This window comes from Leptonychotes weddellii, chromosome 2 (genome assembly GCF_054177405.1).
Source record: "Leptonychotes weddellii isolate Sample4059 chromosome 2, ASM5417740v2, whole genome shotgun sequence".
NCBI lineage: Eukaryota > Metazoa > Chordata > Mammalia > Carnivora > Phocidae > Leptonychotes > Leptonychotes weddellii.
This window is the reverse complement of record NC_138370.1, coordinates 42,134,430-42,161,508: the sequence shown is the minus strand read 5'-3', so window position 1 is coordinate 42,161,508 and position 27,079 is coordinate 42,134,430. Positions and strand designations below refer to the sequence as shown.

The 27,079-nt window shown below is 40.1% G+C and overlaps 1 protein-coding gene across 8 annotated transcripts in view; it reads right to left on the bottom strand.

The window, feature by feature from the left end:
* The window catches only part of EXTL3 (exostosin like glycosyltransferase 3), a 141,596-nt gene that overhangs the window by 19,944 nt on the left and 94,573 nt on the right, over nt 1-27,079 (bottom strand). For all 8 annotated transcript variants that reach the window (XM_081810590.1, XM_081810587.1, XM_081810600.1 and 5 more), the window contains 2 exons: nt 18,564-21,192; nt 5,820-5,947 (listed from right to left, as the gene is read on the bottom strand). In XM_081810590.1, the coding sequence (XP_081666716.1) occupies nt 5,820-5,947; nt 18,564-20,711 (2,276 nt within the window). In that variant the 5' untranslated portion in view covers nt 20,712-21,192. The remainder of the gene's footprint in view (nt 1-5,819; nt 5,948-18,563; nt 21,193-27,079) is intronic.

The following is a 27,079-nucleotide window of genomic DNA, read 5'->3' as shown; positions in this document are numbered from 1 at the left end:
CCCCCCCAGCCTGGTGATGGGTATTAAAGAGGGCACGTTCTGCATGGAGCACTGGGTTTTATACACAATGAATCATGGAACACTACATCAAAAACTAATGATGTAATGTATGGTGATTAACATAACATAATAAAAAAATAATAATAAACTGAAAATTCAGTATATTTCTAGGATAAACTTTTATATCATCTCCAAACTTATAGATAATGTAGAACAAATAAAATCAGTTCCCCAATTTCACAGGCTAAAATCAGAAAGCTGAAAGCACTTACGCGCTACAGAACCCTATAGCTGTGTAGAAGGGCTTCAGGAGTCCTGTAAACAATGAACCACTACATCCCCACTCCGCCTAACCCCCAAACAAGATTTAAACTGCTTGAGAAACTCTCTCATCATTTACATGGAACTTCAACTCCTAAAAGACAAAAGATCTCATTCCAAAAGAGTTCCTCTCCTATTAAGTTTGAAAGCAATTAATCTAGTCCAATAGATGAGAAACCGCAACTTCTATCACAATATAACAGTCTTCTAGATGAGCCTTCTGCCATCTCCTACCCAAGTCCTACACCTCAGTCCTAATTTATTTCCTAAAAATGGCTCCAAATTACTAACCTAAAAAGCTGTAAGATGTTTTCATGATATATTTGAATGTAAGAACTGCTAATAAATACCACTGGGACATCCAAATGTTATTATCAATATTCCTAAAAGTACTGATCTTTTCAAATGCCTATTGCTCCTACTAGTACTACCCATAAAGCAGAATAGGAAACTGAATATTTCAATCATCTGATTTGGTTGATTTAAATAAATATAATGTAATAAATTCTTAATAAGGCAGAATCTCACTGGCTACAAACATTATATCAAAAGATAAGATATCTAATTTGTTAAGGGCTGTCAAATCATGATACAGTCAACTGGGTGTTAATTATTTATTAAATAATAAGGAAAAAAGTCCATATGGAAGCAATGGTATAAGATAAACTCAGATAAAGGCTTAACTAAATTCCTGGGACAGCACATCAGTAGTTTTAGATAGTATGGTCTCAGTGGATATTTGAAAGTTAGGCATTTTAAAAGACTGAATATAGGGACACCTTAGTGGCTCAGTTGGTTAAGGGTCTGACTCTTGATTTTGGCTCAGGTCATGATCTCAGGGTTGTGAGATCTAGGTGAATCCAGCTCCACCCTCAGCAGGAGTCTGCTTCTCTTCCTCTCCCTCTGTCCCTCCCCTGCTCCTGTGCCTGGGCTCTAAAATAAATAAATCTTTAAAATAAATAAATAAAATATCAAATATAAATAATGCTACCAATTTATATAAAAATGTTGCCCATAATCAGTTCCTTAATATTATACTCAAACTTGCACTGCACTAAATGTTTTTAACATATGTGCTGTATTATAGGTCAGGCTTTGGTATACTTTACCTTTAATGAATTGTTCTTTAAATGTGTTAATATTTTAATTACCAACACACTGTATTTTTTTTTAAAGATTTATTTATTCACTTTAGAGAGAGAGCACAGGGAGGGGCTGAGGGACAGGGAGAGAGAAACTCCAGCAGACTCCTGGCTCAGAACTAACCTAGGGCTCAATCCCACGACCCTGAGATCATGACCCGAGGAGAAATCAAGAGTCCGATGCTCAGCCAACTGCACCAACCAGGGGCCCCCCAACACACTATAACAGGAAAAAGTTTCAAAGGTAATTTTATAGCTCAAACTTCAAAATAAAAAATTCGCTAGATAAATGAAACTTCAAAAAACTAAGGAAAATTTTAGAAATAATGAAATCAAGATAGAATTCCACTGAAGAATTTGAATCATGAGTAATATTCTTCTATTTACATTTCAAACTTAAATACTATCATCTTGGAAATAAGTGCATCAATTCAACCTTTTTGTGGTATGAACTTCGGCACATCATTTACCACACATCATTTCCATATTAGTACAGTCAGTTCAATAAAAACAAAAAACTGTTAACAGTTCAAATACTACATATTTTAAATAAAGACATATTTTTAAGTATGCAAGATCAAAACAATTTTTAATGAGTTACCTGAATGAAGCAAAAGATGTTTCTGTTCATTTTTTTTTAAGATTTTATTTATTTAGTTGAGAGAGAGAGAGAGAACGAGCACGAGCTGGGTGAGGGGCAGAAGGAGAAGCAAATTCCCCACTGAGCAGGGAGCCCGAGTTAATTTTTTTTTAAAAGATTTATTTATTTGAGAGAGAGAGAGGGAGAGTTCGTGCAAGTGGAGGGGGGAAGGAGAGGGGGAGGAGCAGAGGGAGAGGGACAAGCAGACTCCCTGCTGAGCACAGAGCCTGATGCAGGGCTCTATCCCATCACCCTGGGATCATGACCTAAGCTGAAATCAAGAGTTGGACGCTTAACTAACTTAGCCACCCATGAGCCCCATTACTGTTAATTTTTAAGTGAAAGCTGATTTTATGATCTTCGAAACTTAGGCAAAACAGTTTTGAATAAAGATCAGTAAATATTTAAGATATTAGAGTATATTGAAGTACATTTACATTTAATGTAAAGTATTACATTTAATGTACATTTAGTACATTAAAGTCCATATTAAACTAATGTTTTCAAGATTCACCCATACAGTAACTCATATCAGTACTTCACTCCTTTTTATTGCTAAATAGTATTCCATTGTATGGATATATCACCTTTTTTTAAAATCCATTCATTAGTTGATGGATGTTTGGGTTATTCACACTTCTTTTGTTATTTTTTAACAACTGATTTTTGTGTGGCAAAATACATGTAACATAAATTTACCATTTTAATCATGTTTACGTGCACAGTTCAATGGCATTAAATATATTCACACCGTACAACCATCACCTCCATCCAACTCCAGAAGTTTTTCATCTTCCCAACCTGAAACTCTGTGCCTATTAAACACTGAATTCCTGGGGTGCCTGGGTGGCTCAGTCGGTTAAGTCTCTGAGTTCAGCTCAGGTCATGATCCCAGTGGGATGGAGCCCCCAATCACATCGGGCTTCCTGCTCAGCAGGGAATCTGCCTCTCCCTCTCTCTCTCTGCCCCTCCCCCTCCTCTGCACGCGCGCGCTCTCTCTCTCTCTCTCTCCAATAAATAAAATCTTAAAAAAAAAAATAACAACAACAACAACACTTAAGTCCCCATTCCTGCCTTCCTCCAGTCCCTGGCAACCACCATTCGACTATCTGTCGCTGTGAATCTGCCGTAAGTAGAATCATATGAATCATATGATATTTATCCTTCTGTGCTGCTTGTACTTGTTGACTATTATAAATAATGCTGCTATGAACATTCATGTACTGCTTTTGTATGGGCGTACATTTCAATTCTCTTGGGTCCCCTTTGTTTTACCTGTCCATTAAGAACTTATCTGCCTCTTTCTTTGTTACATAAGTTGAAGTTAGCCAAAACCATAATATCTTTTGCCTGAGGAGGTAGTTCTTGTTATACCTGCCTTTTCCTTTTGAACCTAGGTCTGTTCCACTCCCATTAGGGTGAAATAAGCAAACTGGAGAGATAAGAAAAAGCTTTTAGATCAAAGGATGCCCAAACAAACGAGAAGAGTCAGGGTGATGAAAGGTTAGGTAGTACAGCCAGAAATAATTCTCCAGTTCCATACCAGAGGCTAAACCACAAATTCCCAATGATTGTTAAGAAAGTCTTACAACTCAATAATAAAAAGACAATCTAAATAACAATGGGCAAAGGATCTGAAAAGACATTTCTTCAAAGAAGATACACAAATGGTTCCTAGGCACATGAAAAGATACTCAACTTCATTAGTCATTAGGGAAATGCAAATCAAAACCGTACTGAGGGGCGCCTGGGTGGCTCAGTCGTTAAGCATCTGCCTTCGGCTGAGGTCATCATCCCAGGGTCCTGGGATCAAGCTCCGCATTGGGCTCCCTGCTCCGCGGGAAGCCTGCTTCTCCCTCTCCCACTCCCCCTGCTTGTGTTCCCTCTCTCGCTATGTCTCTCTCTGTCAAATAAATAAATAAAATCTTTAAAAAAAAAAAAAACCATATTGAAATAGCATTTCACACACAGTAGGATGGCTATAAATAAAAAACAAAAATAGCAAGTACTGTCAAGGACATGGAGAAATTAGAACCCTTATATACTGCTGATGGCAATATAAAATGGTGCAACCTCTGTAGAAAACAATATAGCAGTTCCTCAAAATGTTAAAGAGTTACTGTATGATTCAGTGATTCCACTCCAACATATATATCCAAGAGAAAGGAAATACAAATGCATACAAACGCTTGTACATGAATTTTCATAGCAGCCTTATTCAATAACCAAGAAGTGGAAATGACCCAAATGTCCATCAACAGATAAAAGGACGAACAACATGTGTATATCTATACAGAATTAAGTATCGACACATGCTATGAGATGGATGAACATTTTAAACACTAGGTTAAGTGAAAGGACCGTTACAAAACAGCACATATTATATGGTACCATTTATAGACAATGTCCACAAAAAGCAAATTTATAGAGGCACAGGTAGATTAATGGTTGCCTAGGGCTTAGAGCAGTTGGAGGGAATGGGAAGTGACCAGTTATGGGTACACAGGATTTCTTTTGACGGTAACGAAGATTTCTAAAAAGATCATGGTGATGGTTGCATAACTCTGTAAATATACTTAAAACCACTGAATGATACACTCAAATGACTGAATTGTATGACATGTGAATTGTATTTAATAAATGTTACCAAAACTGAACTGTGAGAAAACGATCACAAACTTGGATGTCACAGTAAATGTCAAATTGCTTCAAAAGTCTCTAAGGCCTACCCTCAATTTTTGTACTTACCTCACTGTGGACAGATAAACTGCCCATGGCCTGCATACCAGTCCATAATACACTGTGAATAACCCTGATCTGCTCCATTCTCTTACCTGTAATGCTCCCTCAACTGGGGTATCTAAGCCCCAGTAGAACTACTAAGAGTCAAAAAACAATATAGTTAGTGTAGTGGGTGACTCCACGTTCTGGAGTCAGACAAACCTGCACTTGAATTCCAGCTCTGCCACTTACTTTCTAGCATCATGGTTTGGTTCTCCTGGATCTCAATTTAGTCCCATGTAAAATGGAAATGAGTACAACTTACATCATCAAATTTTAGGAGTATTACTGAGATAAACCACACAAAGTGCTCAGCCAGTCTCCGGCACACAGTATGGGTTCAACAAATGTCATGCACTGTCATCCTCAGAACCACCTCCTCCATCTCCTCCCCCTCTTTTTCCTCTTGGATCTTTGCATCCAACCCCAGCTTTCCCTAAGTCTTTCAAGCCCCAGGACTCTGGCACCGTTCCACTGCCCTAACATATAGCAACATGTTGCTTCTGCCTGACTGGGAGCTATTCCCCATTCCTGTAAACACAAAAACCTCACATTTCCTTCAGGAAACTACCCCTTTCCTCCACTCAGTCCCTGTGGTTTGTGGTAGGAAGATGATGTACTTGCAGCTCCAGGGCCAGGCAGATAACCCTGGCCCAGCCAATCACAGAATCCATCTCTCTGGCCTCAGAGGAAGAGCCTTTGCGAAATCGAAGGCAACAAAAAGGAAAGCAAAACCTCGAGATGAAGAGAAAATGGAGTTCTCCGACATCACCTAAGACCCAAAATCCAGCTATGTCCTAAGTGAGCCCTTACTACCTCTGAGGATTTGTGTTACTATCAGCCAAGAAATTCATTTTGCTGCCTAATCCAAGTCTGAGTTGGTTTTCTGTCACTTGCAAACAAAAGTGTTTCTTGTTTGAAAGTCAGCTGCTCACCGAAACCCAAACATGATTTCATCGTGGCGGAGGTGAGCATCATCATCAATAGACAGGATGGCCTCTGTCTCAATTTCATTCCAGGGCAAGAATCGATTGTTCAAACTGTTCTTCTCAGTACGGACCACCTGTAAGGAGGAAGTAAAAACACTAATGATCAATGCTGCATTACAGAATGCAAAACCAAAACTGCCTTTAGGTCAAAGGAGACTGTAGCTAAATTTACTAAATAATCTTGCCCCGTTGCCTACGGTTTGTAAAACCTAGCATATGCCTTTCAGGAATAGGAACTGCCTTATAATTCAGCAAATGTATAAGGAGTTCACATTTTAAGCTTTAGTCATTTGCTAACTAATTTTCTTGTGAAACAAGCTAAAGCTGAGGATTATTTTACATAAGTGATAAACACAGTCTCAGGAAATCAAAAATAACTTTCCCAAGAGAACACAAGGTGGCAGAGTAGAACTGAGATATAATTCCCAGTTCAAATCCCCAGGCTTGCTCATAAATTTTTAAAATTTATGTGTTTTAAACCCAACTCAGAAATCCCCTGAGTCTGTGTCATTTCTGATGCCTAATTTTAAGATTTTAAAAAAAAAAAAAAAAAAGGAGAGCCCACCCAGGAGAGGTTACCTCACCTTTGCAATTCCCACCTGTAGCACTGACTACACATACAAAAACTTTTTCTTGCAAGGGGTACCTAATTCAGAAAAATTAACTGCTGTGTCCACAGCAAATCCCTATTCAAAGAATCTCTATCCAAAGTGACTCATATATGCAAAGCAGTATTTTCTTCATAAAACAAAGATTAGTGCCCAAACAGAACTATATTATAAAAAAAATTTTTTTTATTTAGACTTTACCTTAGATAAGTACAGTTTACTACAACATAGGTAGTAGCTTTGTTAATCACCTTGCCCAATACTCAAATGAGGATGACCATACTCAATACTTTAACAGCTCATTTTATTTTTATGGTATCTATATCTAATTTATCCAACTAATGAGGAACTATCATTTTATTCTCAAAAAAACAAAAACAAAGAGAACTTCCTGAAGAATCATCTTTTTAGAAAGACTGGAAGGGTCACCTTACTTTCAACAAAAACTTTTACTTGTACTGAGAATAAGCTCTACCTAGCTTGATGAATGGAATTACATGCACAGCCTAAAAGTTTATGAATGTTTTCAAAGGTACTCCTATGATCTCACAAATATGGTCTCTTCAGCTTAAAATACTTTTTCTCCTATTCTTCTACCAAAATTATTCTCTCCCTAGAGACCCAGCTCTCACGCCTCCTGTCACTTCCTCCGTCTTCAAAATTAATCATTTCTGTGTTAGATCAAATCATTCTAAGACACTTAGAATCCAATTAGTTCAGAGCTAAAAGGGCCTTGGAGGTCATAAGGTCCAACTCTCCCCTGTACACAGACGACAAGTGGCAGAGCTGAGGCTCTAACTCCAAAGCAGTCTTCTTCTGCTAAACTTACATTAAATTTAGAGCTCTCATCAAACCAAAGCCCTATGGAAAATGCATTATTAATTGTGTACCATCAAGAAAGAAAAATGCTGCCAAATAAGAAAGCACGTGAAATAGTTTATCACTTAGAATGCTTACTTTATTAAAGAGCTTCTTAAGACTTTGCCTTAGCCCCAGAGGAGTTCCTCGCAAGGCAAGAGAAGAAAGGATCTCTAATAGATTTGCTACTACAGAGAACAGATGTCAGAGCCAAGTGATAGACACAGAAATCCACCTTGCCCTGAAGCATGTTTGGCCAGTATAAAAAAATCCCTGGGCTTAAAGCCTTGTCTCCCAAGCTCAGATTCAGCAGTTACAGAACAAAGCACTGAGGTCTGCGTCGGGGAAAAGAGCAAGGAGGGGGAGATGATCAAGTACTCACCATAGAAGCTGCTGGGCTCCATCCCCAAGGAGCAGGAAAGTGGCCGGAAGTAGAAGCTAAATGCCAACCTCAGCAACCATAAAATGCCATCTATCTTAAGATGCACCCAATTTTAGAGATGTTAAAATGTTAATAATGTCCACCTTACAATCAATGGACTATGGCATCTGTTTGCTCAACCACACCCAACAAACTACCCTTGGTCCTTCATTTTACTTTCCTAACATGCCAGCATTCACTTAATATAGAACTGCAATTCTGCCAGTTCAGGTGAATAAAGCTCCCCCCTCAACTCTAGCAATGAATACGCATAGCTTAAAATGAAGAAGAAATAACTGAAAAATCCATTTCTTGAATATTCAATTGTAGATCATCAGTTTTGCAGGTTAGACACCAGGAGGATTATCTACAGCAAAATTAGTAATCCAGGAACATAGCACAGAGCTTTAGTACTCAAAGTGTGAGCCAAAGACCGGCAACAGGGGCCTCCCTGTCCTCCCTAGGACTCTCTTAGAAATCCAGGCCTACCCCAAACCTACCAAGTCAGAACCTGCAAAATCCCCCAGTGATTCCTATTTTGAGAGGGTTGGTAGAGGAAAAAGCAAGGCTTTGGAGCCAATCAGAAAAGCCTGAGTTTAAATTCCAACTCTACCACTTACTTGTGCAAAGGTAAGGAAGCAACCTCTCTGCTAAATGAATATAGCAAGCACCATGTTGTGTGCAGAAATGGAACTTGTTTATCAGCCAAACTTGATAATCTTATAAACAACCTAACTCACTTTAAAAACAAGAAGCAACGGGCGCCTGGGTGGCTCAGTCGTTAAGCGTCTGCCTTCGGCTCAGGTCATGATCCCAGGGTCCTGGGATCGAGTCCCACATCGGGCTCCCTGCTTGGCAGGAAGTCTGCTTCTCCCTCTCCCACTCCCCCTGCTTGTGCTCCTGCTCTCGCTCTCTCTCTCTCTGTCAAATAAATAAATAAAAATCTTTAAAAAAAAAAAAAAAACAAGAAGCAACAACAAAAACTAAAATAGTCGTGATCTGATGCCTATGGCATATCCAAAATTTTTATCCAATTTACAAAGTAAATCAAATCAAGAGGACCTGCTTGTTCAATGGAAGACTGAGAACTGAAAATCTAATACCAAATGTGTTTTAGCATAGATTTCACATCCATTTTTTTTAGCAAGGTTATTAAAGTCCATTAAGAACAACTACTATGGGGGCACCTGGGTGGCTCAGATGGTTAAGCGTCTGTCTTTGGCTCAGGTCATGATCCCAGAGTCCTGGGATCGAGCCCCGCGTCCAGCTCCGTAATCAACAGGGAGCCTGCTTCTCCCTCTCCCTCTGCCTCTCCCTGCGCTGGTACACTCTCTCTCAAATAAATCTTAAAAAAAAAAAAAAAAAAAAAACAACTATTGTGGATTCCAGAAATACAGTACACATACTACCTCTGCTCATCCTGGCACAACTCCTCTGGGCTGAATGGAAGCAAGATTTTCAGGATAAGGGAACTGATGCAATAGCCATCAGAATAAAAGAAATAATTTAAGAATTATTTAAGAATTATAATCAGAGAAACACAACATCATGAATTGCAGCAGCTTATTTCTGGTTAGCTCACAAACAACTGTGGTTAATAAGTCTGCTTTCACAATTTACAGCAGGGATTCTCAACTCTGAGTGATTCTGCCCATCAAGAAACATTTAAAACAGTATCTATGGACATTTGTGGTTGTCACTACTGGTGGTGGAAGGGGGTAAGCTACTCATGTCTAATGAGCAGAGGCCAGGGATGCTGCTAAATCCTACAAAGCACAGGACAAGCCCCCACAACAAAGAATCATCCAGCCCTAAATGTCTTTTGGGCCACTGTTGAGACACCCTGATTTAAAGTCAACAATCAAAGACGGTACAGCAAACTTCAAAGAATAAATGTAGTTTGTCATTTAAGAACAATCACCTTTTCCTCATAACCAAAAAGAGATTTCTGCACTTATAAAGACTGCACATACAAACTAAAATTGAGGAGGGGAAAAGAGTAAAAGCTTTCTTCTAACAGTTCTGCTTCAGAGCTATAGTGCTTACTGGCTAGACAAAAGCTCAGCAAACCAACCATTATCCCTTCTAGCACCAAAATCATAAGGACAAAAAAATTTAAATATTTGTAATGCAGACTTGCATATCAGCATTGGCCTCTAAGAGTTTGAGAAATGGCAGATCAAACATGAAAGAAATGAGTCATCCAGAGAAGTCATGTTTAGGAAATACTCTCATTTTTGTTGACATTGTTTTGTTTTTCAAATTAAAAAACTCCTTTTTCCTCAACACTGGCTATTTTTTCATGCCTTATGATTATACCTTAGAAACCTGTGAACACGAAGACTGACCTTCATTTCCTGAGTGAATTACTGGTTACGACACTGACCAGAATGTATAGACTACTTCCAGTAGGTGTTCAACAAACATTTTATAAATGAATGAATGAACAAATGACTAGGAAATAAGCCCTAATTTAGCCCTGTCCATTCTATTTTCAGAATATGGAATAAAGACTTGCTAAATTTATATATCAAAACTATAACATTCTATATACTGAAACCTCCTACTATTTAATCTAGCTTTCTACAGCACAACAATCCATCAACCTACAACTACCAAGTCAGGAGCAATGCTGAGTAACATTCATTTTTCTTGTTTCACATACAATGCTTCCTGGGGATGCTTCACTAGTTGTCCTGTTTACCATCATTCATAAAAGCCTTGACTTTCTCTCACTGAAACTCTCTTCCTGTCACAATGGAACAGTACAGCAATCATGGCCTGGAACCCTACCATATGCAAATGTACACAAGTGTATGCATGATCAAAAAGTAATTAGTAACCTCAGGTAACATTCAAGTTGGTCCTTGAGGAATCCTGGAATTTATGAATGATAAAGAGCTACTATTCTAATAGGATCCTTTCTCCTAGTATGCTAACAAGGCATTTGGCTTCTAAATCCAGACAGAATCAGCAAACCCACATTAAGTAGGAAAGTATCAATTTATATCATAAATATTTAATTAGTTATCATGATAAATTTGATGCCCAACTAATAGTTAGCAAATATCTCTTAATATGTAAGGGATGGAAATATAAGTAGTTATTGCTATTAATAAGGAACAATAGAACATGTCAACAATTAGTAAGTGATAGTTGCTTAAATGTAGAAGGATGAATTTGGATTCAAACAGAAGATATACCTAAATATGGAATCTTTTATAAAAGTAGCTCATGACTAGCCACAGGCAGGTCTTCGGGAAGTTGGTAGGCAAGAAAAATTGGGCATGAAGAGATTAAGTGAATTAACCCAAGTCATAAAACAGACCAAGAACAGAGAGCACAAAAAGGTAAAACATACCTGAGAAGAAATAAAATTAGAAAACGTATGTGGAGGGGCTCCTGGGTGGTTCAGCTGGTTAAGCGGTCGGCTCTTGATTTCAACACCAGGTGATAATCTCAGGGTCATGAGATTGAGTCCCCCATCAGGCTCCATGTTGAGCAGGAAGTCTGCTTGAGATTCTCTCCCTCTCCCTATGCCCCTCCCCAGGCTCACACGTACATGTGCACGCACACTCTCTCTCAGAATAAATAAATCTTTAAAAAAAAAAACAGAAAAGAAAATGTATGTGGAAAATATAAAGTCTCAAACACATAATGCCACCTACTAAATTCAGCAATTTAAATTCACTTATCATGTTATCTTTTTTTTTTTTTTTTGAGGGAGAGAGAGAATCCCAAGCAGGCTACACGCCCAGTGCAGAGCCCAATGGTGGGGCTCAATCTCCCCACCCTGAGATCATGACCTGAGCCGAAATCAAGAGTTTGGACACTTAACCAATTGAGCCACTGGGGTGCCCCCTTTTTCTCTGTAAGATCAAGTTTTGCTCAGCCAAAGCCAGCAGTTTCCAGCCTCAATACATACACATGTATCATGCACTTCTGTAATGAATACATTTCTGAAAATGAACCTTACGTCAAGTCATCATATAAGCAATTAGGTAAACAGCGTCTAACTTTTGTCCTCCATCCTCCCCTTTCCTCTAACTTAAAAAAGTAACCCATCATAGAGCTCAGGAATCAAGAAAATGAGGTCCAAAAGGAAGCACATAGTCATGTACACCCACCTGTGAGGACCCATGTGAAACAGCCTGAGGTGATGGTGATCAACAGAGAAAGGCCAAGGAGCCTTAAGATATATTGATTTTTCAAGGGACTCATTCAATAAACACCAAGTGGTGGGGACAAAAAGTTAGGAAATGCACAGAAGGAAGAGAAACGAGTAAGAAGGTAACACAGTGAATTGGTTTTCTATTTATAACTTACTTAAATTTGGCTCTAATGCAGTATTAAAAAATAATATATTTTAGGTAATAAGTCTGCTTTAATTCATATAAGAGAAAAAGTTACACGTGATCCCTATGAAACTGTAGGTAACACAGCACAGGTTAGAGGTTCACCATCAAATGAGAGAATGCGTATCAGGGGCACAACACAGTGCTGACCTAGCACATAGAAAACGCTCAAAAATTGTTAGCACTTATTATTACATAAGATTAATACAATCTCTTCCTATTTTATTTTGTGAATATTATATATATGGGGGAGAGGGAGAGAAGGAGAGAAACTGTGCCATTTCAAGAAATTTAGGTTTGGTAAAAAAGAAAAATATGCACTGACCATGGTCAGAAGTCCTAAGTTCTAATTTCAATATTAATTTGTTGAGTGGACCTAAAGCAATAAAATTCTCAGACTCCTTACTTTGAATTAATAAAAAGATGTGCTCGCTTCGGCAGCACATATACTAAAACTGAATTAATAAAAAGAGTACATATAGACTAAGAGGGGAAGATTCTACTTAAAGAACTAATTTGTAGCAATTAGGAAATCATTTATGCAACATGATGTAAAAACAACAACAACAACAACAACAACAACAATAAAACCCAGATATACCTAATGAAGTCTACCAGACTTTCTACAGTCTTGGACCTAGAAAAGCTGGACAAGATTTTTCCTATTAGTTGTGCTTCAAAATCACAATTTTAGGAAATTATCATCTGATATATTCAAGTAATATTTTTTTTTATTTTTTTTTTTTTAATTTTATTTGAGAGAGAGAATGAGAGAGAGAGAGAGAGCACATGAGAGGGGGGAGGGTCAGAGGGAGAAGCAGACTCCCCGCCGAGCAGGGAGCCCGATGCGGGACTCGATCCAGGGACTCCAGGATCATGACCTGAGACGAAGGCAGTCGCTTAACCAACTGAGCCACCCAGGCGCCCCTCAAGTAATATTTTTTAAAGGAGAGTGGGCACAGATAAAAAATAAAGTGTATCAACTTTCTAAGGTATAGCCTTTGGAATTATCTCTACTGTTGCCTGGGGTCTAGCCAGAAGTAAAGCCTTTAACAGCCTGACTGGCAGAGACCCAAGCCTGAATATTAATGACACTGAATTCTCTTCTAGTCTTCCTTCTTTTTCCCTTAGTTGACTACTGGCATGACGACTGACATGACAATAACCACCCTGGCATGACATCAGGCTCCCAAAATAGAATTCTCCTTTTTCAATTCTAATATCAAGGGCTGGGAAGGAGGGAAAACGGCAGTGAAAAATACTCTCATTATCTCTATATATAGTTTTCATTTGGAAAAATGGGCGCATTCTGGCCTTACCACTTCTACAAGGGAGGTGTGATATGTTTAAGTCACCCTCTCCACCACTACTGCCCTGGTCCAAGCTGCCAACACCCCTCACCTAGGCTACTGCAATAATAAATAGCCTTTGAACTGTTTGTTCTGCTCTTTTCCCCATAGTCCAACACATATCATATTACTCCTCACTCAAAACCCTCTAATTGCATCCTAACATACCTAGAATAAAATCTCCAATCCTTACCATGGCCTACATGGTCCTACATGTGCTGACTTCCGCTTTCTCCAACCTGCTTTCAAATGCTCTCCTCGATCACTCCACCCCAGATACCCAGGGCATTCTTGCCATGTCCCAAACATGAAAAGCTTCTTGCATTTGCCATTCTCTGTACATTCCTCCAGAATTTACATGGTCCATTCCCTCACTTCACTCAGGCTTCTGCTCACATGTCACCTCTTCAAAGAGGCCTTCCCAGGCACCCTACGTAAATTGACTGTACCCTTCACGGAGAAGAGAATTAAAAATTAAGAACTGGGGAACTGGCTGCCCACAAGACTGTCTGAGAAATGAGTAAGTATGCAGTGTGAAGATGGGTGGTGTTCTGAGTGAGCAAGACCACACTGTTAATTACTGAGACACGACCTCCTTCATAACAGCCCAAGTTTTCAAACTCGAAAAGGACAGATTTTGATGTTCTTATTTCCACAGAATGCTCCAAACAAGGCCACCCTATTTATTAATATTTTCCAGAACACAAAGCAGAGTGAGGAAGATGTGTTAACTGGTCAGAATGAAGTAATAACTCAAACCAAAATCTGGGGTGGACTATGTATCAAAAAGAGATTACTTGGAGGTTTCTGCTTTCAGGATGGCTGAAGAAGCTCCTACCAGACCCAAACCTCCTGCAGATGGTAACTATAAACTCTGGACAAAAATACCAAGAAAGCAGTTACCTGAAGGCACTGGACAGCGAGCAGAAGGTGGCAAATTCCAGAGAGGAGCTGAAATTAAGGAAGGAATTACCAACATGAGTAGAATCACCGTTGCCTTTACCCTGACAGTAGGCCACAGTCAGCACCATGCACAACAGCTAAACTCACATACAACATCCAAGTCTTTCTGGACTGAAGAACGGGAGGAAAGAGTCTGGGACAAAAACAGCCCTCGGAAAGAAAGGAGATTCCAGAAAAGAGAGAGCCAGATAGAGGGAGCTCCAAGTTCTATGTATAAACTACCCAGTCTCTGGCCCACCTCTAAACCATGTGTGCATGCTTGGTGCTGTCTATAAGGAGACCAACAAAAGATAAAAGGATTGAACTAACATTTGAGTTGTTGCTCAAGAGACAGAACTTGCAGTCTGAGTCCAACAGAATAAATTGCTTGTGAAAACTAAAATATCAGTACTTTTCAGAGAAATAAAACAAAATCCACGGTCTTCACAATATAATATTCACACTGTACAATACTGTGATGTACCAAGAACCAGAAAAACATGACCCTCAAGAAAATCAGTTAAAACAAATCCACCAAGTGACCTATATGTTGGAATCAGCAGACAAAGATGCTAAAGTAGCTATTATAACTATGTACAATAAAGTATACTCAGAATGGGAAAAAAAAAAAAAGAGGAAATCTCAGCAGAGAAACAGAAACTATTATTTTAAAAACATGGATATTCTGGAACTGGAAAATACATTTGCAATTTAAAATTAAATGGATGAGCTTAACTGTAGAGATGACACAAAAGTCTGTGAAGTTGATGATAAATCAAGAGAAATTATCAAAACTACAGAATAGAAAAAAAAGGTTTAAAAAAATGAACAGATACTGAGAACTGTGGGACAAAATCAAAATGTTTAATATACATATAATGAAGCCCCCAAAGGAGAGGGGAGAAAGAATGGAAAAGAAAAAAATATCTGAATAAATAATGAAGTAAAAATTTCCCAATATATGATGAAAAAAAAATTGACAGATTTAAGCAGCTTAGTGAATCCCAGTCAGAACACAAATCAAAAAAAACCATACCAAGGCATATCATACTCAAACCGCTGAAAACCAAATAGAAAAAGTCTTAAAAGCAGCCAGAGAAAAAAGAACATATTCCATATGGGGAAACAAAAATTTGAAAACCACTGACATACCATCAGAAACAAGGGAGACCTGAAAACAGTGGAACATCTTTAAGATGCAATGGAAGTGGTCGTACCCAACCCAGTAAGTTTTTGGAAGGATTAGCTTTCAAATCCCTTGGCATAATACTTCTCTCCACTTGACTTCCATTAGATAGTCTTTGTTGTTATGCTCCCAGAGCTAAGGAATCTGATTCAACTGTTTACAAAACAGGCAAGAGACAGAGCAGTCATCCACCATCACCACGTCTGTTCAGCAGCCCCACACCATTCTGAAGAGACAGCTACTTCAACTAAAGGCACTTCTCCTATCTCTCTGGGTAGAGTCCAGTCACCTTGCCCAGGCCCTATCCCATCTGAACTGAAGAGAATTAAAGCATTCGGGGCAAAAGTATCCAAGGATGGTGGCAGTAAAGATCACATTTACTCTAAGCCGTTTCCAATGTAGTTTCCCCTTTGTTATCTAAATAACAGACAAGAATGAGGAATTTTAATATACAAATACCAGTAGGCACCCCTAAGACAATCCCTCTCTACTAAAAACCTAGGGCTCAATAGATTTCATAGCCCACAAATACCTAACATTTATGCCTAATGCTTAGATGAGAACCTGAGCACAAGAGAAGCACAAATTGCCCAACATTTTCTGAAATGGTATGTGGGTTCCTGGGTTGATTCAAATATGCTGATTTCAAATCATTTTCCCTGAAGGACTGGAATCTGAGAGATTGCCTGGGAATCACCCTACTGCTAATTTTAGAAAGACCTGTTAATTATAACATAATGGATAGGGTACGTCTGCATCCCAAGTAGGAAAACTACTCCACAAGGCTTACTCTCTAAGCCTCAGTTTCCACAGATATAAATAGTGCCATTTCATAATAGTGCCATTTCTCCAGAGGGGAGAGAGCTGCCGGTCCCTCCTAGTCTCAATACCTGGTAATGTTGGCTCTATGCCCAAGAGGCCAGCAATTAAACCGCTGCCCAAAAAAACCTGCTTCTCTTAAATAGAAAGCACAGTCAAAATATTTAGAGAATACAGTGAATTCTCCAGCTTGAAACTGTTTCCTCTTTTTCAGAAGAACTAGAAAAAACTGGTATCGCTAATATGAGCAAGCTATTCAGAATGGCCTCCCATTTGGAAAGTTTCTGGCATTTTCCAACTAGGCATTGTATTATTGCAATGAGCTGCCCAGTAATCAAAGAGGACTACTTATTTCCCACCAGAGTTAAAAGAGAGGATTAGTTCTGGTAAGTTCTCTAACAAATTTCAGTCATTGTTAACAAGGTGGCATCGGCTTCTCTACATCCCTACCAAATTCTAAGAAAACTCAGGAAAAAATGGAAAACAAAGCCTGCTTTATTATTCTATTTGAGCAGCATCCACCTTTCACAGAACAAATTTTTTTTTTCCTTTTAATTTCAGTGACATTTAAAAAGTTGTAACAGAGAAAGAAAAAAGTGAAATTTATTTGGAAAGAAACCTATAAAGAAATCTTCCCATTCACAACACTTTTCTTAATATACAAGATAAATTCTGGGATCAAAAGTTTTTAGAACCCTACATAGTCTGAAGAGACTCAGATTATAAATTCAATTAAAAAAAAGACTAGCAGCGATAGAAAATTTAAAACAAAGATTTATATAGGAGAAGCAGTAACAGCTACGACACAAGGGGAAATTATGCAGAGGATAGAAGTGAGTTAAAGTTGTCCATAACATGGGCAGCATATCCATACTTATCTTCTTGGACATGAAGGGATAAGTAGGAATCAAACGATTATTGGGTACCTTTCTAGATTCCTTACTTGTATTATTTTATTTTCCTCTCTAATCCTTAAATCAAAGAAGTTAATTAACTCATCAAAGATCACAAAATTGACTACTTAATCCCAGGTCTTTATTACTCCCAAACTCATACCATCCTATTATGCCATGCTGCTGCCCAGAAAATATTTCACATGAATCAGTTTCTTGCTGATACAATTTTAAAAACCAGTCTAGCACAAACATTCCCCTTCTAAATGGATTCTTCCTAAAAACTACACTAATTTTCTTAAGCAAGCTTCTAGCAATGCAGGGCCCATCAGAACTTCTGCCTGTCTTTGCTACCCTTTTCTGGAAAGTATCTATGCCACAGGGTAACTAGTGGCAGTTTGTTTGCTTATGACTTGCTCTAAGGCCTCACATTTAAGATAAATGGGTAATCTTCTGGATTGCCAAATTTATGCCAGAAGGTGGATAAACAAAGTCCTCAGAACTAAAGCCCTATCCTGCATAATTGACTATTATTTTTCCTGTAAAATACGGCATCCAAATCATGACAGATAAGATAAGGTAAAGAATGAGAAAGAACCCGTGAGAGACTATAGAAAAGGTTCAGGATCTCCAACTCCCAAATATTTCAAACCCCAACTCCAATCTTCCAAAAAACCTCTACAATATCCTGATAAAGAAACAGATCTTCTTGCTAAATCTGGGTGGTGACTGGAACTGGAACTTCTGGAATCAGACACACTAAAGCTCAGCTCGTCCATGATTTGTCATGATTATGACCTTGGGCAAAAGAGTTAACCTCTCTAAGCCTCAGTTTCCACAGACAGAAAGTGAAGAAACCATAATAACGATGTAAGTTCTATAAATCCTAAATTACGCTGCCTGGGTCATATGCACTTCCTAAGTATTAGCTTTGTCATCATCATTTTCAACATCTTTGCTATGACATGGAAGACATCAATAGGGCAACCAAAGGGCTTTTGTAAACCTTCATGGAGCCAATACTGATTTCAGTTTTGGTGAGTCTTGGGAGATTTAGGAAGTGAGTAGCAGAGATGGAACTGACAAGGCCTGAAAGGACCAAAAAAGAAGCAAGCAGAAATTCCACGGGGAAAGGAAATTTGTATAGTTAAAAAAAAAAAATTATGTCTACAAAGATACACATTATATACATTTGGAAAAGGGATTACAAGTGAAATGCTATCTCATGCAGTAAAACAAACTGCTCATTTTTCTATTACCATGATGGGGACGCCAATGTCGGGCCACAGAAGGTCCTCCGACGGTAGCTTGGGAGAATTCCATACCACCACTACCTTGTTCAGGTAAGGGAGGCCATTCAGTCTCTCTAGAGAGTTCATAAGCACTTCCTCCCGCTCATAGGTCAACATCACCACTGTGAACTGCTCTCGTGGAACATTGCCTCCAAGTGCAGCCTGAAACTCCTTGCCAGAACCCCCAGCTCCACCCCCAATAGGCCGAAATCCAGTCCCTGAGCCCAAGAATTTGGCCTCTGAGGGCAACACAGGGTCAAAGGGCGTGTGGGGGAACAGATGGAAAGGCCCCGGAGCAGAGTTCCAGCTGCGGTAAAAATCAGTGACAGTCAAAGTAAAGTTGCGGAGGTATTTGGGTGAGGCATAAGGCGGCTCTGTCTCCACTGGCCCCAGGTCCAGGTCCCCGTTGTCGGCCATGTTAGGGTCAGTTCCAGCCGCCTTGCCTGACCGATGGGGGATCTCAGCTGCTGCCTCTTCCCGGATGGGAGCAGCTGGGATCTGTATGCGAGTCCTAATCATAGCCAGCACGGTATTAAAAATACTGTCAGCGGTTGAGAAGTAAGTCTCCCAGAGAAAGCGGCCTTGCCGCCGCATGGCCAGCAGATCACTATCCGAGAGGCTTCGTAACAGAAAATGAACCTCGGTCACACGCGGCTTGGGCACCACCAGGGCTGCCTCATTCCACTGCAGCATGCCCTGGTAAGGAAGCTGTACTTGCTCCCCTAGCACGACTGGGACAGCACCGACTTCCAGGGCTTCAAAGAGCCGTGTCGCACATCCAGATGAAATAACCAAGTGAGGGTCCCCAGGAGTGATAATGAGAGCGAAGGTGGAAAGCTTCAGTAATTCCAAGCGGTCCTCACGCTCACCACACAGTGCCCACTCGGTAGGCAGACTGGCTTTAGGCTGGTTTTTGCACGTAAATTCTACCAGGACCTGATCTAGCCTGCTGTCCTGGACAGCCTTGAAGGTGGCAATGATACGATCATCGTAGTCGGCTGGAGGGTCACCTTCCATTTCTTCTTCAAAGGAGCGGGCCTCCTGAAGGCTGGATCTCAGTGATTCAATCTTCTCACCCTGGAAGGTGAAAAGATACTTCCGCTTAACTGGCACCTGTGGTGGGATCTCCATGAAGTTGGGCTCCGACATGGCATGCACTAGTGGCGATACTACCAAGTCAAAGCCAGGTCTGTACTGGGAAGCATAGAAAGTAGACTGAGCCACCATGGCACGGCCTGTGCTCACGTTATATAGTAAGTTCTGTGTATCCGACTTCCGCGACAGATTGATGATGACATGGTTGTGTCCATCTGTCCGCCAATGTGGTAAAGAAGAGAGCTGCTTCTCAAGTTCGGCAGGCCGAAGCACTACTGGCTCTTGTATTTCTCCCACTAATATCACATAAAGGCAGGCAATGTCCGCATTTTCTGTAACATACACGTTGGCTCGTGCTGTAGCCTGAAAAGCCTGCTTGACCAAGGGATCCAGGTAGCTGCCAAAGGCAAACTGGTCACTGTCATATACATAGACTGGAAAACCGGAGGTGAGAGGACAGCGAGAATAATCGAAACAATTGTGCAGCCGGCATCCCCGTATGACCTTTGGGGGAGGAAGACCAGCATCGTCCTTCTCTGGAAGCAATCGGATAGGCAGAGAAAGTTTGGGCTGATTTTGAGCCATCAGCTCTTTATAAGAGTGCTCAGTCTGGCTAATAACATTCTTGAGCTGAAGCAGGTCCTGCTTGGCATTCTCAATACTCTTCTTACAGGCTTCAATCTTCAGATTCAGCTTGGCAATTTCACTGTTCAGCTCTTGCCTCTTGGCTTCCAGCTGCAAGAGCTCCTCACTTACAGACTCACGAATCCGGCAAAGATCCAGCACATGCTTTACCTCACATAGTTCATTACCAGCCCTTGGGCCAAAAATCCGCTTGCCTGCCTCATCAGCCTCATCCAGAGTGGTGAGATAATAGTGAGCAATCAGGGGGAAGAACACCAGAATAATGAAGAGCGTAAAGCTGAGCCATGTGAGTCGTATCCGGTTGGACCACCGTAACATACAGGTTTGACCTCCATTCCCCACTCCCCCATTCCGCAACATGGTATAGCCCGTCATGAGTTCCTGTGTGGCTTTTGCCCCCTCTAATCACGTTGGGTCACTCGCCATAACCGTGAGCTTCTATTAGACAAACTCAATCTCTTTTCACTCACACCTTTCTGTTAAGAGTTAGTGTGCTCCCTGCACAAGGCACGGAATAAAATGGAAATTTCATTTTCCTCAGCTGTAATTGAAATGGTCTCTGACCTTATTCCAGCAGATTTTAAGTTCTGGTTGCTGACCAATGGACATGTCCTTACTCTTTATCGAATGGTAAAAGATACCACATTGTTGATGAGATGAAAAGGAGAAGGTCTCTGATGATGAAACCCAGGAAAAATAAGCTGGAATCAGACAGGCTTTTTCAACTGCCATAGCTCTTGTTCCTTGGTTTTGCTGACCAACAAATACGCATAGTTACTATTCACAGTTATAAAGTAGCTGGTTAGAACAGAAAGAAATGCCAGCCTCTTATCGATGTCATTGCCAACAATCAGGCCTGCAAAAGAAAGAGAACCATGTCAGTCTTGAAAAGATTATGTCCAACAACCCACCCTCCCTCAGTTTCTAGAAAATGCTTCTATCTTAAAAGGTAAAGGAACAGTTGGAACATTGGGTGTGTGTCTCACAGAACGATTTTAAGTTCAGTTCACGTTGCGTTCAGTATGGGTATTTTCCTTGTGGTTAATTAGAAATGGATAAAGATAAGTGTCTGAAAACAGCTTCAGATTTTACACACACAGACATACATACCCCTTCCTCCTATTTAACTGGATACAGAGCAGAATTAGAGCCTATAAAATGAAGATCAACTATATTCAACAGAGTGCAAAGATGTCTGCAACAATTTTTATTCAAGACCAAGGCAGCATCTTTAGATGGAGAGAAACACCATCCTATCCGGCCTTGATAGCCAGGTTTATTCCTAAGATGAGTCTCCTTTTGAATTACTTAAAAAAAAAAAAAAAAAAAGACTCTGAGAAGTTCAATGTTTTATATTCAGAGTTGAAACGAGTTGAAGAGAACTCTTTTGATCTTTACCCAGTAGTAGGTGCATTAATCCAGAGACAAAATGTATTTCCCAGTTTGCTTCTCATTTATCTTCTGCTAGCAGACATCATGTGCTCCTTCTTAAAATATAAATAGTAACTTGGTCTTTTAGAAAGACTACTGGGCGCCTGGGTGGCTCAACTGGTTAAGCAACTGCCTTCGGCTCAGGTCATGGTCCCAGAGTCTTGGGATCGAGTCCCACATCGGGGTCCCGGCTCGGCGGGGAAACTGCTTCTCCCTCTGACCCTCTCCCCTCTCATGCTGTTTCTCTCTCTCTCTCTCTCTCAAATAAATAAATAAAATCTTTAAAAAAAAAAAAAAGAAAGAAAGACTACTATACTTAGAAATGAGGGCTATTATTTCTTCTCCTTTGGAGACAGATTTGCTATCAAACCTTATACCTCAGTTTCCTAATCTCCCAAAATGGAGAGAAGTGTACTGAGGCAGAAACAATATATTGTGTTGCTATGACAAGAAAGGACAAAGGATGTGAGGGTACTTTCAGCTAATAAATCTTGAAACAACATTCCCACTCCTGTTCATTTACCAAACTTTACTATCAGCAGCTACAAAAGCTTTTCACTTGCTTTCATCCCAAACTTAACATATGTAGAACTGAATTCCTAATATTCTGTGCCAAAGAATACTCCCAATTTCTTTCATTCACTTCCTCCAAAAAGTATTTACCATACTCTTAACATGTCTAAGACATGTTCAGTATAACTGTGGAAGAAGCTAGAATGCAAAATAATCTTTGACCTTGTGCAACCTCCTTTAACCTAAGATATAAGATATATGCGAACAGCAGGGATACTGCTACAAGGTAGTATAATGTACGTAGCCCATCAACAGGTCTCATTTCACAGAACTCTCTCTAGCTTCTATGTTTGGTAGAGATGTAAAATTATTAAAGTTTGGATATAGTCTTCTCTCCTTTAAATAAAAAATGTTGCCAATATTAATAAAAGGCTTGAGTAAGCAGAACAAGAGATAAGGACAACAAAAAACAAAAACTATTGATCACAAAAAAGCTTAAATTTGATGGATCAAACCTTGGATAAACAGCTAAGCAAATATCCCAGAGAACGTAAGTCAGTATTTCTAAAGCATTATCCTTCTAATTCAAATGTTAAAAATCTGTTTCCAAAAGAGTACTCTCTGCACCTTACGATCAAATTATAACAAAGAAAGAAGGAAGTGGAGAAAATAAAAGAATGCATAATCAAGGAAATTCAGTTGATTCATTCCCTCCTTCCCATATGTTTCTGGATCCTTCCTTTTTCTAACTCATGCAGCATTTTACTTCAATATATAATTTCTTGAAATAGTGAACTCCAGGTCCAGGGTTTGCTCTCCTGATAGAAAATAGAAAAGTGACATGCTATTAGAAAAAGACTCAATACTGGGGCGCCCGGGTGGCTCAGTCAGTTAAGCATCTGCCTTGGGCTCAGGTCATGATCCCGGGGTCCTGGGATGGAGCCCTGCGTTGGGCTCTCTGCTCAGCGGAGAGCCTGCTTTTCCCTCTCCCTCTGCCTACTTGTGCTCTCTCTCTGTCAAATAAATAAATAAAATCTTTAAAAAAAGAAAAGAAAAATACTCAGTACTAAAGATGCTATTAAAGAATGTATTTACTGAAGGGGGAAGATGCCAGAGGAGTAAGAGAACCCTAGGCTTGCCTCATGGTCCTATGAACACAACTAGGTAACTACCAAATCATCCCAATACCCCAGAAATTGACCTGAAGACTGGCAGAACAAACTCCACAACTAAAGGTAGAAAAGAAACCACACAAAGAAGGTATGAAGTGCAGAGACACAGTTTGGGAGGGAAATGGATCCTGGTCACTGCAGTGGGCAGGGAGCCACCGTGGCAAAGAAGAGCAAGAGACAGACTAGCACCCACATGTGGAAGACAAATTTCCGTAGCAATGGCTTGGAACTCAAGAGGGGCCAAATTTGATGAGTTCTTGCAAACAGGTCCGCAGGCTTGGCTCAGGGAGAGCCTAGTGGGCATTGGGACTATTCTTGGAGAGAAGGCAGGGCAAACAGCCCATGGACATATAATATGGAAACATCAATCTCAAAAGCGCCTGGGGCACACAGCGGGGAAGTTGTTTGCTCATCCAAATGGCGGTGTTTGCAGAGAGACCTGTCCAGGAATGAAGGAACTGCCCTGCACCATCATCCCCTGCCCCCGCCACTCAGCATGAGCACAGGGTCACCTGCAGAGCCAGCACACCCCTCCCTGCCTAACTTGCTTACATCAAGCCATACAGCCCCCGGTGAGCTCCAGTGGAACTGTCCTTCCCAATCAGGCTTGCCTCAATCCCAGCATATTGGGCCCCCGACCCCTAAAGACTGGCACAACCTCCTGCCCACAACACCTCTCCTGACCCGGGAGTTTTGCAGGGCCTCCGTTCAGGCAACAGTAGCAACAGGTCTCATTTCACCAGAGCCAACCGGAGCACATTTAGTAAATCTTGTCACATTCAGGCCAGGGACCAAACATTGCTCACAACAGGCAAAGACAGCCTCTGCAGATGACTGGCCTGAGGGATAAAGTAACCAGAACACGACAGCAGAGCGCAGGCAGCACCCAATGGAGACACTACGTGAAGTGCCAGGCTCTGGGGAACAGCGGACACTGCACTAAGGGCAGTACGAGACCTCTTCTTCCTAAGGCCATTACTCTCAAGAACAGGAGACATAACTGATCGTCCTAACACAGAGAAACAGGCACAGAGACTTAGAAAAACATGAAATGACAGAGGTATGTGTCCTAGAGGAAAGAGCAGGACAAGGCCACAGCCAGAGATATAAGTGAAACAGATATAAGTAACATGTCTGATAGAGAATTTAAAGTAGTGATCATAAAAATACTCGCTGGGCTTGAGAAAAGAGTGGAAAGCATCAACAGGACGATTAACACAGAGATAAGGAATAACATAGCAGAAATAAAGGGCTCAATAAACGAAAGAAGAAGCACACTTGATGGAATGAACAGCAGACTGGAAGAAGCAAAGGAACAAACTAACAACACAGAAGGCAGAATAACAGAAAGTAATCAAGCTGAACAAAAGAGAGAAAAAAAAACTATGCCAAACGAGAATAGACTTAGGGAACTTAGTGACTCCATCAAACATAAACACATTTATCATAGGGGTCCCAGAAGAAGAAGGAGAGAAAAGGGGGCAGAAAATTTATTTGAAGAAATAAGAGCTGACAACTTCCCTAATCTGGAGAAGGAAAGATATCCAGATCCAGGAAATACAGAGAACCATGAACAAAATCAACAGAATCGACACCAAGAGATACTGTAATTCAAATGGCAAAATGTAGTGATAAAAATTTTTTTAAACAGCAAGACAAAAGAAGACAGTAACAGAAGGGAAACCCCATAAGGCTTCATTGGATTTTTCAGCAGAAACTGTGAAAGCCTGAGAGAGTGGCATGATATATTCTAATAAATGGGAAAAATCTCCAGCCAAGAATACTCTATCCAGCCAAGAATATTCTATCCAGCAGAGCTATCATTCAGAATAGAAGGGGAGATAAAGAGTTTCTTAGACAAACAAAAACTAAAGGAGTTCATGACCACTAAACTAGCCCTGTTAGAAATATTAAAGAGGATTCTTTGAGTGGAAAGGAAAGACCAAAAGTGACAGTATAAAAGTAGGAAACACAAAAGCAGTAAAAAAAAAAAAAAAAAGAATATTTCTGTAAAAATTCAGTTAAGGAACTCACAAAATAAAAGGATGCAAAGTATGACACCATATACCTAAAATGTGGGGAGGAGAGGAGTAAAGAATGATTCAAACTTAAACAACCATCAACTTAATATAGACTAACATATGCAGAAGATGTTATATATAAACCTAATGGTAAGGATGCCTGGGTGGCTCAGTTGGTAAAGCATCTGCCTTCGGCTCAGGTCATGATCCCAGGGTCTTGAGATCAAGTCCCGCACAGGGTTCCCTGCTCAGTGGAGAGCCTGCTTCTCCCTCTGCCTGCCCTTTGTGCTCTATCTAACAAATAAATAAATAAAAATCCTTTAAAAGTAAATAAATAAATAAACCTATTGGTAACCACAAATCAAAAACTACTAATACATATACAAAGAATAAAGAGAGAGGAATCCAAATATATCACTAAAGAAAACTAGTAAAACATAAAAGAGAAAGAAAAGGCTCAGAGAAGAACTTCAGAAACCACCACAAAACAAGGACTAAAATGGCAATAAATGCATATCTATCAACAATTCCTTTTTTTTTAAAGATTTATTTTAGAGAGAGAGGGAGAGACTGCACGGAGTGCACACACAAGCGTGCACGTGCAGGGGAAGGGGCAGAGGGAGAATGAGAAAAATCCTCAAGCCAGCTCCCCACTGTGCACTGAGCCCAATGTGGGTCTGGATCCCAGGACCCTGACATCACAACCTAAGCTGAAATCAAGAGGTGGACGCTTAACCAACTGAGCCCCCAGGTGCCCCTATCAATAATTACTTTGACTGTAAGTGGACTAAATGCTCCAATCAAAAGATATACAGTGACAGAATGAATAAAAAAACAAGACGCACCTATACGCTGCTTACAGGAGACTCAAATTTAAGACCTAAAGACACCTGCAGACTGAAAGTGAAGGAATGGAGAAACATTTATCATGGAAATGGATATCAAAAGAAAGCTGGAGTAGCAATACCCATTTAAAACAGATTTTAAAACAAACTGTAACAACAGACAAAAAAAAGACACTATATAATAATAAAGGGGACAATCCAACAAGAAGATATAACAATTGTAAATACCCACCCAAAATGAGAGTACCCAAATGTATAAAACAGTTTAATAACAAACATTACAAAAACTAATCAATACTAATACAATAGTAGGGAAATTTATTTATTTATTTATTTAGCAAGCTCTATACCCAACATGGGGCTTGAACACACAATCCTGAGATCAAGAGTCGCACGCTCTACCAACTGAGCCAGCTAGGTGCTCCAATAATAGTAGGGGATTTTAACACCCCACATACATCAACTGACAGATCATCCAATCAGAAAATCAACAAGGAAAAAATGGCTTTGAATGACATATTGGATCAAGTGGATTTAACAGATATATTTAAAACATACCATCCTGGGGGCGCCTGGGTGGCTCAGTTGGTTAAGCGACTGCCTTCAGCCTCAGGTCATGATCCCAGAGTCCTGGGATCGAGTCCCGCATCGGGCTCCCTGCTCTGCGGGGAGCCTGCTTCTCCCTCTCCCACTCCCCCTGCTTGTGTTCCCTCTCTCGCTGTGTCTCTCTCTGTCAAATAAATAAAATCTTTAAAAAAAAA